The 13173-nt window shown below is 43.6% G+C and overlaps 1 protein-coding gene across 2 annotated transcripts in view; it reads right to left on the bottom strand.

The window, feature by feature from the left end:
* Positions 1-6401, bottom strand: part of IRAK3 (interleukin 1 receptor associated kinase 3) — a 58369-nt gene extending 51968 nt beyond the window's left edge. The window contains exon 1 of one of the 2 annotated variants that reach the window (XM_008003928.3): positions 6105-6401. In XM_008003928.3, the coding sequence (XP_008002119.1) occupies positions 6105-6237 (133 nt within the window). In that variant the 5' untranslated portion in view covers positions 6238-6401. The remainder of the gene's footprint in view (positions 1-6104) is intronic. The other variant, XM_008003929.3, reaches the window with a different exon arrangement.
* Between the last annotated feature and the right edge of the window lie 6772 nt (positions 6402-13173).

Genomic DNA, 13173 nt, shown 5'->3' with positions numbered 1-13173 from the left:
TGCCGACTACTGGGCTGAAAAGACACTCGAGGAAGTCAAGGGCAGTAGCAGGGAGTCCAAGCCCAGTCAGCCAACTGCTAAAATAGTAGAGGTGGGAACTGATGGTGGTTGGTGCCAAGATGGCTGTGGTGGCAGTGGTAAGAAGTGGTCAGATTATTAGATCCTGAAGGCACAGTTAGCAGCATCATTTACTGAGAGATAGGATGTGGTTTGTGAGAGAAAGTGACAAGTCACAAAAGGCTAATATTTCTGGCCTGAACAAATGAAGGATGGAGCAGCCATTACTGAAATGGGAAAACTATGGGAGGGCTAGGGGGAGCATTTCTGAGCTGTTAAGTTGGAGATGTCTGTCAAATAGGCAAATAGATGAATGAAGATGACATTCTAGAGGGAGACTTGGGCTAGCAAGAAATTTGGGAGTTAATATATAGATGGAATTTATGTGAATTTAGCAGATAAACAGAAGAGACAAGGTCCATGGACTAAGCCCAGGGGCACTCTAAGGCATCAAGATAAATCTATAAGAAGAGAAGAAATTAAGGAGCATGTAATTTTTATTATTATTTTTTTTCTGAGAGGAGTCTCGCTCTGTCATCCAGGCTGGAGTATGGTGGTATGATCCCGGCTCACCCAAACCTTGGCCTCCCAGATTCAAGGGATTCTCCTGCCTCAGCCTCCCAAGTAGCTGGGATTACAGGCGCCTGCCACCATGCCTGGCTAATTTTTTGCATTTTTAGTAGAGACGGGGTTTCACCATGCTGTCCAGGCTGGTCTTGAACTCCTGACCTCAAGCAATCCTCCCGCCTTGGCCTCCCAAAGTGCTGGGATTACAGGCGTGAACCACCGCACCTAGCAGGGGCATGATTACAGGCGTGAACCACCGCACTCAGCCTGGGCAACAAGAGCGAAACTCCATCTCAAAAACTAATAATAATAACATAAAAAAACACATCTATTTAAAATTTAGAAAGAAAAGGAAAAAGTGCTTCAAGAAGAAAGGAGAAAGGAGTGATCAACTATATCAAATAAGATCAAAACTTTGAACCAACCATTGAATTTAGCTGTAGTGACTTGGGATAAGGGGAATTTCAATGGAGCAGTGGGAGGTGAAGCCCTGATTGGAGGGGTTCAAGGAAGAATGGAGGACCTGGAGTATAAATAGCCCTTTTGAGGAATTTTACCATAAAGAGGAACAGAGCAGTGGGGTGTTAGCTTAGAGGAGAAGTGAGAGCTAGACATAGCATTGTCTAGCTAACATGTGAAAGAAATAACACAGTGGTCAAAAGACCAGGCTTACCCGGGAGCAGTGGCTCACATCGGTAATCCCAGCACTCTGGAAGGCTGAAGCAGGAGGATTGCTAGAGCCTAGGAGTTTGAGACCAGCCTGACCCCATCTGTACAAAAAGATTTGCCAGGTGTGGTGGCACATGCCTGCAGTCCCAGCTATTTGGGAGTCTGAGGTGGGAAGGATCACTTGAGCCTGGGAGGTCGAGGCTGCAGTGAGTTGTGTCTGTGCCACTGCACTTCACCCTGGATGACAGAGTGAGATCCCGTTTCCAAAACAACAACGGCAACACAAAAAAAAGCAAGCTCTACTGCATATGGTGACTTCCTTCCAAAAAGTAAGAAACAGAAAGAGGAGGAAGTGAAGTAATTTTACAGGGCAGATATCTGACAGACGCCACCTCAGCCATGGTTAACATAAGCAGTGATAACACCTGTAAACAGTACTAACCCTGGATACAGGTTGGTACTCTATGGTTTTCCTCCCCCAAATCCAAAACCTCAGTCTGATCAAGAGAAAAACATCAGACAAATCGCAGTTGACGAACAGTCTACAAAATAGTGGATAAGTTCCAATCAATATTCCTCAAAACTGTCAAAGTCATCAAAAACAAGGAAAGTCTGAGAAACCATCACAGCCAAGAGGAGCCAGAAGATACAACAACTAAATGTAATATGGTATCCTGAATGGGATCCTGGAACAGAGAAAGGACATCAAGTAAAAGCGAAGGAAGTCTGAATAAAGCATGAACTTTAGTTAATAATAATGTGTCAGTATTGTATTGTAATGAATGCAGCACACTCATGCAAGATGTTAATAATGGGAAAGTGGGTGCGGAGTGTGCGAAGGACGCAGGGTATCCGGGAACTCTTCCTACTATCTTCTAAACTTTTCCATAAATTTAAAACTGTTCGTAAAAAAACACATCTAGGCCAGGCGCGGTGGCTCACGCCTGTAATCCCAGCACTTTAGGAGGCTGAGGCAGGCGGCTCACCTAAGGTCGGGAGTTCTAGACCAGCCTGACCAACATGAAGAAACCCTGTCTCTACTAAAAATACAAAAAAAAATTTTTTTTAATTAAGCCAGGCATGGTAGTGCATGCCTTTAATCCCAGCTACTCGGGAGGCTGAGATAGGAGAATCACTTGAATCCGGGAGGCAGAGGTTGCGATAAGCTGAGATTGAGCCATTGCACTCCAGCCTGGGCAACAAGAGCGAAACTCCATCTCAAAAAGTAATAATAATAGCATAAAAAAACACATCTATTTAAAATTTCGAAAGAAAAGGAAAAAAAAAAACCATAGACTATGCAGTCTGATCATCTGGTTAGAATCTTAGTGTGCCATTTAGAAGACTGTGACTCAAGGCAAGTTACTTAAATTCTCTGAGAATCAGTTCCCCTATCTATAAAATGGAAATAGGAAGAGTGTCTACCTCATAGAATTGTTACGATAAGTAAATGAGATAATCCATGTAAAATGCTTATCACACTGGCCAATAGTAAGCCTTGATAGGAGGTAGCTTTATTATTATTACTACCATTATTTTGAATCTTTATTGAATATACAAACGCACACTTAATGTGATTTTACATTTAATTTTTAAAGTAATTATTAATAATATATAAAATAATTTCCCTTTCCTTTCTTGAGAGGAAGAAAATTGAATTCAGCCTATTATAAATCATCTGCAAAAAGCATTTCTCAGTGCATCATAAGTGTTGAGAGGTTTTATGGTGTCAGCTGCTCCAAACAATTTAATTTAAATACCAATCTATGGTAATGTAATCGGATAAGTTGTCTCCAGAGGTTCTATATGTACTACGTTATCATGTCTGTAATGTAAACAACATTTTTCATTTGGGCTTTTGGGCTCTTGCTTTCACTAAAAGCCATAAAGTCATCAATGATAACCAGAGAATATGTTACCTTGTTATTACATTATTTTTAATAACAATACTTGACAAAAGCGATTTGAAGAGTAATATGTAGAATATGTTTAAAAATAAAAGTAATTAAATGAAGTAATGAAAGAATGTAGTAAAATATCTGTTCTATGAAGACACTATTAAAAAAGAGAATTTGGCCTAAGCAATGGCTTCCCAATCAGATTGTGCATCAGACTCACTCCTGGGGTTTGACAAAAAATGAAAGAAGCTGGACCCTCAACCCAGATTTACTGAATCAGCAGCTCTAGGAGTGAGACCTGCATCTGTGTATTTAAAAGACTGCATAGATGATTTTGGTTTGTGAATGATTGGCTTACCTTATCCTGCACACACTGATCATATCATATAGGCTGCTATATGAGCTGCCTTGGTAAACACAGACTTATACTCACAGTCATCAAGAATCATGATCAGCTCGAGAGAGCTTTACTTAGTATATTACAGTTGTTTTCTATATTTAAGCTTGGGCTGTCAGCTGTCTTGAGCATACAAGGGACTGCCTCTTTGATTCAGTCCTCCATCACTCTCCTTCCCCTCTCGAAGGTTAAGTTTTCCCTCCCTGCACCTCTTCCCCTCTTTCTCCCTTCACTGTGCCCACAGGACAACTCAGCATGTTTAGTACAGGCAGTTGCCTCAACACCCTGAACTGAGCTAGCCTTGCCTTCTTGCTGAGCCAACAGCTTGTGCAGCACCTGGTCAGGGCCAGCTCAGTAGTCCAGGCAGTCAGTAGGCATGACCACCTGCACAATGAATTACGGCTGAAGTATCATGGAGTAAACATTTTAGACCCTTGCCCTATGAGAGAATGAATACACAAACGGACAATGGCCAGCTTATATATAAAAACAGAATTCTGCAGACAATGTGCATCAACCAGTCCAAGAAACCAACCTACCATCTACAGTATCTAACAAGTTAAACTATCAGCAACTGGGTTAAACTGTAGCAATCAGCCCAGGCAGCCAAACAAGAAACCCTGTAGCAACCTGCCCCAAATGGCCAGGACTTGAATAATTACTGACAGCTTCCTCAATTTTTGCTCCTACTTCCAACTTAGGGCCAATCAGAGAAAGTCAATTATATACCCCTAAACAAACACACAGCATACCCCCCTTTTAGGTAGCTCAGCTACAGCTTCCCTGTATCAATAGCCTCCAATCAGGACATAACCGCAGCCTTCTCCCAACCTCCTCCGTCCTCTGCCTGCTTTTGAGTTTCTGCCAAACACAAGTAATGGTGGCTGGCTCCCTTGCTTTGAAAAATTAGCTTTTGTTTGTTCTCATTTGGGTGGTCCTCATTTATTTTCACCACTAGGGAAATGGGGCTGCATGCTTGAAATGGATCACTGAATTGTTCTTTGATGCCAGAAATGTCTGTACTTTAGGGAGGCTGTTAGATGTGGCCAAAAAGAGCACAGCAGTAAGGGAAGAAGTGTAGAGTGGCTGGGGTTAAGGACATAAGCCTTGGATCCAGACTGCCATGGTTCAGATCCTGGCTCTTCCACTTCCAGCTGGTGAACCTGAACAAGTTACTTAACCAATTTGTACCACAGTTTCCTGACCTGTTAAAAAAACACTGGCAATGATAATGGCTCACAGAGTAATTGGAGGGGTTATATGAGACAAGCCATGTAAAGCATGAATATCTGGATTTCAATGCTATCAACAGAGAGAATAATCTGCCTCACTAATTTATGATATCCACCTGGCCCCATTCACCAACATTAAACTGGACTAAAAACACTTTTCTTTCACAGTCAGTAACTCTAGGAAATCCAGGGGTATAAATACTGCCGACGCCAAAATCCATCTCAAAAAGATCTGATGGGGAAGTGACCTTATCCCTCAAAATCTCTCATATGCACACTGGAAGTCTCTGTTTTCTAGAAATCAGACTTTTTTTGGAGGGGGGGGCATAACTTAAAATTACAGAGCTTAAAATATATAAACATTTTTTGTATAACTAGAAGCCCATTGCTGCAATTCAAAGACTGTGACCATACTGTTCATCAGTAACAAAGAAAACTCTCCATTTAGGTCTTCTGCTAGTCCTGGTAAGAAAAATCCTACTTCAGACCATTAAAGCTAAGTTATTTTGGCATAATCATGATTCTTTTCAATAAACATTAAACATGACATTGTGGAATATCAAATCTAACCAAAAATGCCTATACTTAACAAAACAAAGATTTTTGTCTGAATTATCTCTGGCTACACTCAACACTTCCAACAGGCAGTTGCTCAACTTTCCAATGTCTGCATAAAATACAGTTCTGAAGCCAATTTTTTTAGACTAAAATAAAAAGCCACTCTTTAGCATAAACCTTCATTCAACGAAATTGGTTAAATAAGATTTAATTAAGAAAACTAGGAGCCACGTTCATTGCAAATCGTATTTTACTTTAGCATTTCACTTGGAATTAAGTTAGGGGCTTAGGCATGCATTGAAAACACCAAAGGATAAATATCTCAAAGTTCTAAAAATGTCCTAATACGAAAATGATATTCTGGGATGATTTCGCAAGGGCCAGAAGACATCACACATTGCGAACCCAGTGAGGGTGGCATTGCGGACGAACAGAAGATGCTTTCACGCGGGTTATCCGTCTTTCCCAGGCCTCGGCTCCCTTGACATTGCTGCGATACCCAAAATTATTTGAAACAGAGAAGGCAGGGCAGGCTTCTGGGTTCCAAGGAGTCTCTGCGTCCTCCCCGGGAAAGGAAGGGGCCGGCTCCCCGGCGGGAACTTCCCGGAGGCCGCGCCAGCCCCGCGAGCGACCCCAGCCGTGCAGGGCGACGCGGAGCCTACGCGGAGCTGGCCCCGCGGCGCGCTCCGCTCCCCCGCCGCCCCCGGCCGGTCCCGGCCGACTCACCCAGGCCGCGCCAGCCCAGCGCGCCGTCGCAGCTGTCCAGCACCGCGCACAGCTCCCCCAGCAGCGCCGGCGGCAGGTCGAACAGCAGGGTGTGCGCCGACAGCGCGCCGCGGGCCCCGCAGTTCCCCGCCATGGCTCGGTGGCCCGAGCCCCGGGAACGAGGCGGAGCCCAGGCCCCTGCAGGCCCGCGACAGGCCGTTACACAACCGCGGAAATCCTGCTTCCACGACGGCGGCAGAGCCCTAGGAACACGCCGTTCCCCGGCCCCGGCAGGGGCGGTGCCCACGTGACGCAAGGCGCGCCTCGCCCGAGGTGCCCCTGCGGCCGCTTGGCCTGGCCTGGGGGGTTACCCAACCCGGGTTCTCCCTTCGCTGGCTTTGTGCCACTTCACATCTCTGCGGTGGGGATGGAGCTGCTGAAACAAGCAGAGTGAGAACTGGAGAAAGCCCAGAGCTCAGAGCTACCAGGGGCCCACCGTGCCCCATGGCTAGGCGGTATCCTGGTGTGGATAGCTAGAGATGTCATTACTTCTTTAAAAAGTTTGTTTCTGAAAGTTTCTCCCTTCCTTCTTTCCTTCCTTTCTTTTCTTCCTTTTTTTCTTTGTTTTGAGTCAGGTTCTCACTGTGTCGCCCAGGCTGGAGGGCAGTGGCTATATCTCAGCTCGCTGGAGCCTCCACCTCCTGGGATTAAGCGATCCTCCCACCTCAGCCTCCTGAGTAGCTGGAACCACAGGCGCGCGCCACCACCCCCAGTTAATTATTATTTTTTCTTTCTTCGTAGAGAGGGAGTCTCGCTATGTTGCCCAGGCTGGCTTCAAACTCCTGGCCTCAAGCGATCCTCCCACTTCCGACTTTCCAAAGTGCTGGGACTGGGGGTATTAGCCACTGTCCCCGGACTATTTCTTTTTTATCCTGTCAGAATAGCTATCCATGTTCATCGAGGAACACTTGGAAAACCCACAAAAAAAAAAAAAAAAAAAAAAAAAAACCTGATAAAAGAAGATAATCACTCACAACCCCACTCAGCCCATTACCCTCTAAAAGTTTTGACACATTTTCCTCCCAACTTTTACTGAATTTAAACAGATAAAAATGTGCATATATGGGATTATTACTGGAAAAGATGAATGTAGATATCAACAACAGAAAAACAGAAGAGACACCAAATCAGAGTAAAATTACATTCGTTTTCTTCACGAGGCGGCCCCTCCTCCATACACCTACTTGGTTTTAAGAAATTCTCTTCCTCATGGCCTTCCCTGATGAAATATCGTTCCATCATTTTTTCCTTCCTCAAAGTGCTTCACATAATCTTCCTTTTTGCCTTCAACATGGAGTTTAAGTAAAATTATTGTTTTGAAATCTTCACGGAGTTTAAGTAAAATTGTTGTTTTGAAATCCTCTAGGTCACACAAGGCATGTTACCAGTGACAAAAAGTTGTTTTCAAAGTGGTGAGAAAAATCTTAGCCTTAATGACTGGAAGAGTGGGCAGTGACCATCAAGTGAAAACACCAGAGGTGTTTTTAAACCTCTCAGATTGTAGTCTTAAGAATATCTTCCCCTAGAGATCACGAGTGATGAAACACTAGCATTTCATGCCCCTACCTGAATGGTCCTTGTCAGCGAAAATACTCCATAAAAATATACCTAAAAACTGGCAAAGCCCATACTGTGTGGGCAGGAATTTCGATATGCCGTTGTTCAAGGTTTTATTGTCAATCTGTACATGCTGTACACCTTTCTTTCTTTCTTTCTTTCTTTCTTTCTTTCTTTCTTTCTTTCTTTCTTTCTTTCTTTCTTTCTTTCTCTCTTTCTTTCTTTCTTTCTCTCTTTCTCTCTCTCTCTCTCTCTCTCTCTTTCTCTCTTTCTTTCTTTCTATTTTGTTTTAGTTGCTCTGTCGCCCAGGTTGGGGTGCAGTGGTGCGATCTTGGCTCACTGCAACCTCCAACCCCTGGGCTCAAGTGATCCTGCCACTTCATCCTCCAGCGCAGCTGGGACTACAGGTGCATGCCACTATGCCCAGCTAACCTTTGTATTTTTTGTGAGATGGGGTTTTGCCATGTTGCTCAATCTGGTCTCAAACTCTTGGGCTCAAGTGTTCCACCCACCTCGGCCTCCCAAGGTGCTGGGATTACAGGCATGAGCCACCGCACCCAGCCCTCTCTACGTCTCTTAAAGGGACTACCTGAACACTCTGAGCAACAGAGGCAAGAGGTCATTAATTATTTGGTAGCTCTTGAGTTGCTACTACAGGGGAGGCAAACTCACTCAGAGGAACCAGGAAATCATTGCAGATGAGGGAAGCAATCAGAACGGCCTGCTTTGCCAGATCTTGTAATTTACCAAGAAGCAAGGATCCTATGTGAAAGCTAGAGTATGTGAAATTTCCTGTATTTTCAGGGTTGGCAGTTGTTCTCAGACCATGTTCCCTCCCTATTCCTAAAACTGTCTTTGAGTTTTGATTTTTATATCATCAGGTTATATCATCATGGTTGCTGTCAACTGCTGATCTCCCCGACTCCAAATCCTTCTCCTCATTTTTAGACTCTCTAGCTCCTGGCCCATTGTTGCTCTCTCCAGTACTAATCCTGTCTTAGTTCTCAGTGATTTAAAATATATGTAGAATAACTATTCACAATAGCAAAGATATGGAATCAAGCCAAATGCTCATCAACGACAGACTGGATAAAGAAAACGTGGTACATATACACCATGGAATACTATGCAACCATAAAAAGGAATGAGATCATGTCCTTTCCAGGGACATGAATGGAGCTGGAGGCCGTTATCCTCAGCAAACTAACACAGGAACAGAAAATCAAACACTGCATGTTCTCACTTATAAGTGGGAGCTGAACCATGAGAACACATGGACACATGGCGGGGGAACAATGCACACTGGGGCCCGTCAGGGGAAGGGGTAGGGGAGGCAGTGAATCAGAAGGGATAGCTGATAGATGCTGGGCTTAATACCTAGGTGGTGGGATCATCTGTGGAGCAAACCACAATGGCACATGTTTACCTATGTAACAAACTGCACATCCTGCACATGTACCCCGGAACTTAAAAGCTGATGAAACAAAATTAAATACTCACACACACACACACACAGAGATATATGTAGAATAGATGGTGATCTTTCCAATGCCTGGCCTCTCATTTCCTTGACTCCTCTCCTCTAGTGACATTATACTCAACCCAATGCTCCATTTCAGCCACTCAATCCCATGAGCTACCCTAGAATTTGTCATTATCAATAGCTGCATCCCATCTATACTTTCTTTCATGAATCCACTCTCTGATCATACCTCCTGTCCTTCTAGCACATTCCCTCTAGTACTCTGACCCCAACAATCCTTTCCCTTCACCAGGTATCCAATCCAAAATATTGCTGCCTCTTTTCTGGCTCCACCCTCTTGACGTCCTCACTTTTCTGCTTCTCCATTAGGTCTGTGGTCAATTAATATATTCACTCCTTTGCATATGCTCTACATTCCCTTGTTCCTCTCCCACTTTGTTGAGCTCTCTTGGCAAGTCTAAAATCCTGATTAAATCCAATTTTCTAAGTTGGCTCTGCACCCATGCACCTGAGTGTTTTCCACCCTGTTGGGAAAACCAAATCCAGGTTGGAAAACCAAAACAGGGTGGAAAACCAAAATCCTGTTAATTGAACTCAATTTAAAATCAAGGCCAAGACTCTCAAGTGGGTCCTTTATGTCACTGGGCAAGCATACTATGCACCTTTAGCCAATGCAGTCTTCTGGTCTCCTTGAAAGCTATGCTATGCTTTCTTTTTTCTAAACTCCCATCATCCTGTCCTCCACAAATGATCTTGAGGATATTTATTGAGAATACCGATGCATCAGGAAAAAAAACTTCCATGGAATTTCACCACAACATCGAACTATCTACTAGCATCTGTGCCAACATACTCTTTCTTCTTGTTTTCCATGGATGAATTATCTAGGTTCCTATGTAAATCATTAGACTTCATTTGTGCACTGGATCTTATCTCTAGTACCAATTCAAAGGCATCAAGGGCACCTGCTTTCCCTGGTCCCTGTTACATTATGAGTTTTTCACTCTTTACCACCTCAATTCCATCAGCATACAAATATGGTGTTGTTTCTTTCAACTTAAACCAAAATTTTTGATGCCACTTCCCCCTTCTGTCTTTGGTCCCAATTCTTTGCTCCCCTTTGCAGTGTAGAGCCGAATATTCTCATTGTGTCCGATGTCCTCTTCCTATCTTCTCTTAAACCAACTCTAATTAGAGGCACCCCTCCCACCTTACTCCACTAAGACTACTGTCTTCAGGGTCACACATGTCCACATCATTGCTAAGTAAAATAATTAATTTTCAGTCCTCACTTACTTGACCTATCGGTATTTTTGATACAGTTGATCACCCCCTCCTTCTTGGAAACTTTATTCATTTGATTTTTAGGATACCACATTCTCTTATATTTTTCATATTTTTCACTTACCTCATTGGTCACCCCTCAGCTTCCTTTGCTGTTCCTCCTCTTCTCCCTAAATTCTAAATGTTGGAGCAACCCATGACTCAATCCATGGCTCTTCTCTATCTACACCCACTGCCTTGCTGATCTTAATCAGTTTCAAGGCTTTAGGTACCATCCATATACCACAGACTACCAAATTTATTTTTAGTCCAGACCTCTCTCTTAAATTCTAGAGTCATGTCCAAAATTGAATTCTTGATGAATTCTTAAACCTACTCTTCCTGAATTCCTCCATGTCTAGGTTAACAGCAACTCCACCAGCTGGGCACAATGGCTCAGGCCTGTAATACCAGTACTTTGGGAGACTGAGGCAGGCAAGCTGCTTGAGCCCAGGGGCTCAAGACCAGCCTGGGCAACATGGCAAAACCCTGTCTCTACAAAATAATAATAATAATAATAATAAATTAGTAGTAGTTGGGTGTGGTGGCGCACACCCGTCGTCCCAGCTACCTGAGAAGCTGAGGTGGGAGGATCACTTGATCCCAGGAAGCCAAAGCTTCAGTGAACCATGATTGTGCTGCTGCACTCCAGCCTAAGTGACAGAGTAAGACCCTGTCTCAAAACACACACACACACACACACACACACACACCCCCCAAACAACGCTCCCCCGGCAACTCCATCCTTCCAGTTGCTTAAACTAAAATCTGTAGAGTCATCCTTGACTCCTCTACCAGTTCCCAGCTACCAGTGTAATCCCATGTTCAATCTACCAGCAAATCCAGTCAAGGCTATTCAAAATCTAGAATCTAATCAATTTTCCTCACCTCCACTGCTGCCATTCTGGTTTGAGCCACCATCACATATTGTCTGGATTGTTATAGTAGCCTCTGAACTAAGGATAGCTTCCACTGTTGCTTCCAACACTGCAGTGAGATTGATTCTTTTAAATCCTATCTAACGGTGTCTCCCCTTTGTTCAGAAGCCAGCAATGGCTCCTAATTTCAGTCAATAAAAGTCAAACTCTTTATATAATCTGCATTCTTTCTCCCCTTCCCATTCTGCTGCTTTGCCCTCTGATTTTGTTTCCTTGTTCATTGTTCATTCTGCTTTAGCCACAATATCTTGTTGCTGGTCTTTGAACACAAATGGGAGAGCCCCACATTGGAGGCTTTGCACTTGCCACTCCCTTGCCTGGTATGCTCTTCCCAAATGGCTAAGGTCTACTCAGACCCCCATAATTAAAATTGCCATGGTTCGTGCACTCAGATTGGGGCTAAGATATGACTGAAATTGGTCCAATAATGTATGACTTGGGGAATCATATTTCATTCAGCTATATCTCTTCTGGATCAGAATAAGAACATGTAGCAGCTCTGGTCATGGCCGGGAACCATCTTGCAACCACATAGACCTCAATATTAGAATGAAACAAGTCCTGGGAATCATGAGAGGAAAAACCTAGTGAGAGGAAAAACCAAGTCCTTGCTAATGTCATTGAACAGTTCATTCATTCTAGGCCTGGAGTGTGTCCTACTTGTGGTCTTATAACTATATGAGATAAATTTCCTTTTTAAGCCAGGAATCTTGTTATTTGAAGCCAAATGCATCCTAGCTGACGCACTAAGCAGGCACTTGGTAATACTCTCTGGTTTGTTGAGCGCCTATAAAACCTATGGGAAGAAAACTAATCCCTGTCTAAACCTGGAGTTCAAATGTGTACACTGTATCTGGTGGGATGTGAGATGTGTATGAAAACCAGATTGCAGAGAGAGGCAGCTGAGACCCTGAGATAAAATAAACGTTGGGAAAGAATGATTCTGGCAGCATGGGCAGAAGCAGTCTGAAGTTCTAGAAGTGCATGAAACTGGACTAGAACCCATGTAGACCCAGACACTTCAATCCCATCCTACCTTCCCACTGCCAGCATACATATTATCTGGAAAGAGGACTATGGTTAAGTCACAAAACTGTGTGACATAGCTCTTTGCTGTGGGATCCTCTCCAACATCCCCCTGCCCCCAAGTTTTGGATACCAGAAGAATAAAGTATTTTTATCCCAACTGGAAAGAAGATAACAGTGAACTGCAAAGACTAACAAATGGAGATGCCAAGGAAACCCTGAAGGCCATGGTGACAATGGCACAGATACAGAGTAATATCAGTGACCAAGCCCTAGCTAAGCACAGGCACAAATCCTCAGAAATCTAGAAACAGGTGAGGGAGAAAAGAGGTGAGGCAGACAACAGCTCTTAATATAGATGAGACAAGTATCTTGGTAGTAGCTATTTATACAGCCACCCCTAGAGATGGATGTTCAAAAGACTCTCAAGCTTGTGGGACCGATGATATTTTGTGGTTTGGGAAGTAATTTCAAAACAAAGATCAAGAACCTATCCCATATTTGAGCTTCATCCTTTACCTATAACCTACGACCTTACCCTAGAGAGTTATATATACATTGGGGTTCAGGGATAGAGTAAAGATTAGGAATGGGGTGAAGACATTTGTGGTACGTTGCTTGGTTATTTTATTTTATTTAAAAACTGTTTTGGTAGAGATGGGGGTCTTGCTATGTTGCTCAAGCTAGTCTCAAACTCCTGGGC

Source organism: Chlorocebus sabaeus, chromosome 11 (genome assembly GCF_047675955.1).
Source record: "Chlorocebus sabaeus isolate Y175 chromosome 11, mChlSab1.0.hap1, whole genome shotgun sequence".
In the NCBI taxonomy this organism is placed as follows: domain Eukaryota; kingdom Metazoa; phylum Chordata; class Mammalia; order Primates; family Cercopithecidae; genus Chlorocebus; species Chlorocebus sabaeus.
Note: the sequence above shows the minus strand (reverse complement) of the source record. Positions and strands in the feature narration are given on the sequence as shown.